At 37.2% G+C, this 7,679-nt stretch overlaps 1 protein-coding gene across 2 annotated transcripts; it reads left to right on the forward strand.

Moving 5' to 3' along the window:
• Positions 1–316: 316 nt before the first annotated feature.
• Positions 317–7,146, forward strand: LOC109992048 (membrane-spanning 4-domains subfamily A member 6C). Of its 2 annotated transcripts, none has more exons than XM_020644523.3 (7): positions 317–433; positions 3,425–3,619; positions 4,222–4,338; positions 5,332–5,388; positions 5,537–5,737; positions 5,868–5,993; positions 6,510–7,146. In XM_020644523.3, exons 2-7 carry the CDS (start codon positions 3,443–3,445, stop codon positions 6,573–6,575), a joined length of 744 nt encoding a protein of 247 aa, XP_020500179.1. In that variant the 5' UTR covers positions 317–433; positions 3,425–3,442; the 3' UTR covers positions 6,576–7,146. The 2 variants fall into 2 exon arrangements, with proteins under 2 accessions (XP_020500179.1, XP_029135288.1); XM_029279455.2 differs by lacking the exon at positions 317–433 and adding an exon at positions 3,167–3,298.
• The last annotated feature ends 533 nt before the right edge of the window (positions 7,147–7,679 follow it).

Here is a 7,679-nt window from a genome sequence, read left to right on the forward strand (position 1 = left end):
ATTCGTTTCTCCTCCCTTTATAAAAAAAAAGAAAAAAAGAAAGTCTGCTGGCCTACTCGTAGGCAAAGGCGCTCAGTGCTGCCCCTCGTGGCTGGACGCCACATTACAATAACAATGACGTAGAATCGTTTAAAAACATTGTGATTTTTTGCCAAAGCAATGTTACTAGCTATTTTCGCAATGAACATTGTTTGTGCCTGAAATGTTTTAAAGGTCAGAATTAAACTAAGAGGATATGCTAATGCAGTACAGCCTCCGACCGCCAGAGGCAGCGCTGAGCACAACGCTACTGAGACAGCAGCACTCTAGTTAGAAAAAGATATCATGGGATAATACGTAGGTGTGTCTTGTTTACTTAATAAAAGTAAATCCAGCTCATCGAGTGAGACAGACTTCATCAACTTCCAAAAAACTTCATCCAAAAAACCTTTATGTGAGTACTGAATGCTTTAAACTGGATTACAGTTATTAAATCACATCGAGAGTTTAATGATTAGCTCTTTTTTGTGTTGTGAAAAATATGCTCGTAGTTTAAAAAAAAAAAAAAACTACTCAAATAGGGCTCAGTGTAGGAAGGGTGCGGAAGTAAAATGTAACATCGTTTTCTAGATTTAAGCAAGAAAAGAAAAGAGTGGCGACAAGAAAAAAAACACAGTTAACAACTAGCCTATAATGTAAACAAATGGCTTGTGAAAATTATGTTTGCAGTGACAGTTAAGCACATGGACTGGCTGTCCTCAACAATGATCCACAAGAAATAAAGAACAAAACCCCTGTAAGGGGCGCAGATTGTAAAGTTGCGCACACTACAAATAACAACAACATTTCTCCACATTTAGCCCTAAAACATCACTTTTTATTCACATTTAGAGAAATATTTGTGAACATTGTCAAATTTACTTTTGTGAATAAAAATGTAAGACAATTTCATTGGCAAATATAAATGTTAAATATTATGTCTAAATGTTGAATGTTTTATCTAAATGTTAAATGTTATATATAAATGTTAAATATTATGTCTAAATGTTGAATGTTTTATCTAAATGTTAAATGTTATATATAAATGTTAAATATTATGTCTAAATGTTGAATGTTTTATCTAAATGTTAAATGTTATATATAAATGTTAAATGTTTTATCTAAATGTTAAATGTTATATATAAATGTTAAATGTTATATATAAATGTTAAATGTTATATATAAATGTTAAAAATATATGTCCTGATTCTAAATATTTAGCTACGTTTCTAAATATTTAGTTTTGATCCTATATATTTAGCTAAGATTGTAAATATTTATAATCAAAGCTAAATATATAGAATATAAACTAAATATTTAGCTTTGATTTCGCAATATTTAGCTAAGACTCTAAATATTAACATTTGATTTCTAAATATTGAGCTTTGATTTCTAAATGTTTAGCTAAGATTTCTAAATATTTAGCTAAGACTCTAAATATTAACATTTGATTTCTAAATATTGAGCTTTGATTTCTAAATATTTAGCTAAGATTTCTAAATATTTAGCTAATATGCAAATTCACTCTACCGCCAACCGGAAGCACCAAAATAAAAGTTCGAGGAAGCGATCCAATTTTGAAATTGCGGGATTTTGAAAATGTCGAACGAATTAGCGGAGAATATTGGAAGGGCCGTTTTGGCCGCAATTCAGGGTTTTCAAAGCACTACTTCTTCGGTGTCGGCCACAGGATCTTCCACATCTTCCGCCAATTCGTTCGACATTTTCAAAATCCCGCCAGTCTCCTGTAGGAGACAATGGTTGGATCGCTTCCTCAAACTTTTATTTTGGTGCTTCCGGTGGGCGGTAGAGTGAATTTGCATATTAGCTAAATATTTAGAAATCGTTACTAAATATTTAGAAATCAAATGTTAAAATTTAGAAATCTTAGCTAAATATTTAGAAATCAAAGCTAAATATTTAGTTTATATTCTATATATTTAGCTTTGATTATAAATATTTACAATCTTAGCTAAATATATAGGATTAAAACTAAATATTTAGAATGTAAAGTAAATTTGATTTTTTTTTTAGGGCTAAATGTGGAGAAATGTTGTTGTTATTTGTAGTGTGCGCAACTTTATAATCGGCGCCCCATACCCCCTGGCACACTTGTTTAAGATAAGATGAGATATCTTTATTGTCACTGTTTAGGATTACAAGTACAACGAAATGCTGTTGGAGCAAGCCTGTCTATGCCTAATATCAGAAATATATACAAATACTAAAACCAGATATACAATTAAATAATACAGCATAGTATACAATATACATGAAGTACAATGAAGTTGTATCATAATACTCATATGATAAAGAGCAATGGCAAACACAGATAAATACATTTACAACCAGGTTTCAAAGTATCTTTTTGAGACAGGATGTTCACAATGGCCGTCTTTGAATATGTACCGTAAACCGCTTTGGTAAAGTTAGAAATATATTCATGACAAAAAAATCACTGAAATTACATGAAAGCCCTTTATCCAAAGCAATGTGATGTAGTTTATAGAGCAGGAGGATATTTATTCATAATGGGATTATTGTTTTACCCTACACCTTACAAAAGGGGATTTTATTGAACATTGGGCTATTTATAGGCAATTAAAAAATCCTCAAAGGTTTTTTAAAAGTATTATTTTCCAATCTAAGAAATGTAGTATGAAACATGAGATCACATATGTGTAAAATGATTTTCATGACACTACACCTCTCCTGGGTGAAGTTATTGAATATTTCTGTATCATTTTTTTTCGGTATTGCAATTTGCAGACGGTCCCTGCGCATTCGAGCACTAGGCTCTGCGCAGAGGCCAATGCAAGTTCCCCAGCGCGGAGGACGGCCCGTTTTGAGGAAAATATGAATGTAGCTCCCAGTCTATCTTGTTGTGATTGCAGAGAGGTGTCTGTTTTGTAAATGAAATGTTCCGCTGATGAGTTATTGATCCGGGAAAGCCGAATCTGTGAATATATTTCTTCCTTTACCGAAGTCCAAAAACCTAAAGTTTCCAGGAGTTCCTGTAAGGCCAGGAGGTATCAACTTCATTTGTACAAGTGTCAGCTTTTATTAGAGGGCGGACTTTAGACTATGCTTGTATATACTCCTGACAACTTTCAATCCGGATGTGGAGAAGTTAGTGTCACCTTATGCGACACAGACTAAGAACTTACAGGTTCATAAAATCACTTCAAGGTTCAATGACAAAGTGTAAAAAGTTCACTGACTGTGTGAAACTTTGGTCAGAGGGAATAGAAGAGACGATAAATGTCAGCCAAAAGAAAAGGTCAGTCACTCAGCAAAACTGATTATGAGGACTACTTTGACATTTAGATTCAGCTTGTAACTATTTTAAAACTTAAGGAATAAGAAACAGCAAACTGATTGTGCAGTTACTCTCTTGTGTTTTCAGTCTGTCGGAGCAGGCAGGATGTCTGTGACCATGACCAAGGCTGAAGGGGTCACTGTGCTCACTTTGACCTCGGACCCCCAAAGTGTTTTACCTCCAATATGCCAAATCCTCAAAGGCCTTTGTTACAGCCCTATATGCTGCTCTGTGTCCCAGCATCTGAAGAAGCTCCAGGGCTCATCTCAGTCAGTCCTGGGGGTAAGTAACAAGCTCATGTTTGAAGTATCTCTATGAAATGTACACACATACGTTTTCCTTCACCCACTCAGTTCTGATTTAATTCTGACTATTTACTCCCCTGTGATGTTTCACCTTCAATCTGAGTGTTGCGGAGTGTAATGGGGGGATGAAGTGATCCCACCGTCTTTAGTGGTAGTAACAGAGGCGAGCCGGTTTCAGCGGAGCCAGCAGGGGAGCGCAGCGCTGTGTGTGTCTCAGACTGGGACACCAACATTACGCTGTCACAGAATCAATACAAATGTATAAAACTGTGATGACCGCTGAGCTGAGTTAAAAAAAAACGTCTGAAAAGAGCTATGAGGACAAAGTCTCATTTGCAGAGTGTTTTCATGACACTGTCTGGGCTCTGTACCTGTCTCGGGTCTTCAGGTAATGTTCTGTTTTATATATGATAGGAACATTGAGTAAACAATGAAACTATGAGACAGAGGTCCTCTAACAGGATTCTCTGCCCCCCCCCCTCCGTGTTGTTCTCCAGATGACTTTAATCTTGACACCTGGTAACTACTTTTAAACTGTACAGGTGTGTGGCGCTCATACTGTGTTTGCTCCCCCATCAGGCTCTGCAAATCATGATTGGTTTGCTGAACATCGGCCTCGCAGCGATCCTCTGCTCTGGGTCTGGCTCTTGGTGGCAAATGGATGAGTCCAAGTTTCCCTTTTGGATGGGAGGACTGGTAAGCAAACTCACTACTTGTTTTTTATGTTGTTGTTTTTTTGTGTGTATTTAAATATGTGCATCCCAAAGCCCTTACAAAACTAAAGTAAAGTTAAAGTAACTTTATTGGGGCTGCTCTGTTGGAGATTCAGCTGCCGGTTTTCTTCCTACAGGACAGGACCTGCTTTGCAATGTAACTGTGAGCGTGTTGGCATGCTGACATTAGCATTTAGCTATAAGCTACAAGTGCCTGAGATAAACAAACACTACATCCTTTGGCCAGTCAATCGACCCCGTCTCCAACCTCGAGTAAAGGTCAAAGTATGGAGAGTTGTTTTACTATCTGAGAGATGAATCCTGAATCTTAAACCTGTTGAAAGCAGATGGTAAAAGAAGCTGTATCCTCCTTACATGGGGAGCAACCAAACAGCTAGGCTATCTGCGCCTCATGTAAGGAGACAGTCCTCCAAGCAGGCAGCCCGTGTTCCGGTCCGACCTGTTGCTCCTTTCCCGCATGTCATTCCCGACTCTCTCCCCCTGTTTACTACTCTATCCACTGTTCCATCAAATAAATGCAAAAAGCCCCAAAATAAATCTTAAAAATGTATAAATAAATAAAGTAGTTGGTACAGTTTAAAACTGAGAACTATATGATCTATGAAAGAAAATCAGACCATCAGCAAGAAGACTAAACTACTTCTGTGGAGCTTTTTGAATGCTTGTGAACGCTGTCATATCGTCCAATTCTGACAACGTGATTTGTAGCATGCAGGAGAAGAAGAACCTTTAAGATCAGAGGACAAGGTGACTCCAGGATTGTTCAGATGATTGACTTAAAAGTTGAATGCATATCAAACATTGAAATGAACAACATGCTTCCTCGAGTGTTCCACTTGCATCTTTGGATTGACTAATATTACAGTAAAGTAGAAGATATTAGTAGTGATTTATGGGTATCAGAGTTGGTGTGAAAGAATGGAAGTTTAAATGTTTTTGTCTCTTCTCTCTTTAGTTTATTTTATTTGGTGTCGTGAGCATCGTGTCTGAGAAGCGTCCAAGTCCCTGCCTGGTGAGTAAACCAGCTTTATAAAATCCTCCTGTTAGCTTTCATTGAGTCGCCAACTTTTAATCTGTCTTCATATAGAGATCATAAAATAGGAGGAGTTTGTACATTCATCATGTGTGGTTGTTCATACATTGAGATTTTTCTTCTACAGGTTATCCTCAACGTGATTCTGAATCTCTCAGGAGTTGCTTTCTCCATTGCAGCCATCGTGCTCTACAGCATCAACATTGCAGAGTTTTGGTTGTGGTGGATGTGTGAAAATAATAATTACAATAATTATTACGACCCAAACACTTCAACAACTCCATCTCCTGATAAGACTAAATGCTTGGAGGTCAAAGGAATAACTCTGGTATGTATGTGTGGGGGAAATGTTATCTGACTGATGACTATGAAGAAACTCTCAAAATGAGTTTGTCAGAAGCTTCCTACAGATATTCACAGCTTTTAAACGCGTCACTGTTTCTTTTGTGTCCCATCAGATGCTTTTGAGAAGCATCAACGCCGTGCTGATTGTTCTGTCCGTCCTGGAGTTCTGTGTGGTCATCAGCTCTGCTGTCTTGGGGATCAAGGCTCTTTGCTTCATTCAGAAGAGAGAGAAGAACAAGGTAGAGTCTACACATTCAGATTCTTTATTGTCCCACATGGGGGAATTTTGTTTTTGCAGCACACAGAAGACAACACATACAAGGACAACATCACCCTAAAATCAAAATCAAAAGAAAGTTAAACAATCAGACAACACAACACAATATGAAACGATATAAAACATTGCAGTAAAATCAGTCAAGAGGTCAACCCAAAATGGGAACTTTTACTAAGTTAGTAAAGTGCAATGTGGAGATGTGCAAAAAGAGCAGCCTGAGGGCTAATTAATATTCAATGTATTTATTGCAATGGGGACAAATGAAACCAAATGAAGACTTTACATAGCAGCCTCTGCCATCAGGGTGTGAATGTGTAGGTGTGACCTGCAGTGTAAAAGTGTGCTATACAAGCTCAAGTCCATTTACCATGCACAGTCAATGTGTGTAATCACTCTGTAAATGTGTGAAATTCTCACAGATTTGATTGTGTCTGCACCTTTTCATATGATTTTCTCTTTCTTCTCTCTTCTCTGTTAGAGTCCTGAAGACCCCCAACTCTACAAACCCCTGCTGGAGGAGGTCACCAGTAACCCTGCAGCCTGAATGAAAACCTCTGCTTTGCACTTTTAGTGACCAGACAGGAACTCTCCTGTTGTGCTTTTATGAATCATAACCACTGACTGTATTTACTGTTAAATCATCCGCTCACTTGGTATAACCTGTGCTGAAATTAAAGGTTCTTCTCCTACAAGGGTAGCTTAAAAATGTTTGCACTTATACTTTTAGAGCACTGGTTCTCAACTGGTGGGTCAGGACCAAAAAGTGGATCACCAATGTGTGCCTGGAAAAAATAAAGTTTTTAAAAGTCTATGAAGCACTATAAAAACATGTCCCATGTTTAGTTTTTATTTAATAAATCTCATTCGTTGAGAAATATCAGATATTATGGTCCCGATTTCTAAAGAAGGAGCTGGCGTTGAGTGCTGCATGGTGGTGCAGTTAGTGATGTTGCCTGACAGCGAGGAGGTTCCTGGACAGGAGCGCTCTCTGTGGAGTCTGCACGTTCTCCCTGTGCATGTGTGGGTTCCCTCCAGGTACTCCAGTTACCACAGGACTCCAGTCCAAAGACATGCTCGTTTTAGCTTCAATTCCATTAAAAATTGATTTATTGGCATGGAAAGATTCAAGCTTTTTATTTGTTACATGCTCATACAGTAGGGGTGCGCAGTGAAATGTAATGACTGTTCGACAAGGCCATGCAATGAAAACGCTCAAACATTATTATAAGATACATACAGTACAATGTAGAAAGATGTAGAGGATATCAAAGGGTTAAGTGTGACGGAAATCAAATATTTACACTGCCAAAGCGACATAAATAACACAAAAATTAAGTACAATAAAATAATTACAGTTTAAGGAAACAGCTGTTCAGGATTGCAGTAATGCAGAAGCACAAATAGTTAGTGTTTAACTTAAAATACTGTAAACATTGAAAATGTAACTTCGCCTTTAAAATATATACAAATCAGTACAGATTACTTAGGATAAAATATAATAAAAAAGTAGGTTAAAAAAAGTTCTTTGTGTATGTAGGCCTACAGTACAGAGGAAAGTAGCCTCAGATGTGATGTTGCAGTAATACACTTTATAGTCCTACTGCTACATGACTAATCAGATATATCAATGGATGATGTGTGATTCTAT

This window comes from Labrus bergylta, chromosome 8 (assembly GCF_963930695.1).
Source record: "Labrus bergylta chromosome 8, fLabBer1.1, whole genome shotgun sequence".
NCBI classification, from domain to species: Eukaryota; Metazoa; Chordata; class Actinopteri; order Labriformes; family Labridae; genus Labrus; species Labrus bergylta.

Excerpts from the sequence above, each read along its gene's own strand:
- LOC109992048 (XM_020644523.3), top strand. The coding sequence starts at position 3,443 with ATGTCTGTGACCATGACCAAGGCTGAAGGGGTCACTGTGCTCACTTTG. Across the intron at positions 4,339-5,331 it reads CCTTTTGGATGGGAGGACTG|TTTATTTTATTTGGTGTCGT; the intron begins GTAAGCAAACTC and ends TTCTCTCTTTAG. Across the intron at positions 5,994-6,509 it reads AGAAGAGAGAGAAGAACAAG|AGTCCTGAAGACCCCCAACT; the intron begins GTAGAGTCTACA and ends CTTCTCTGTTAG.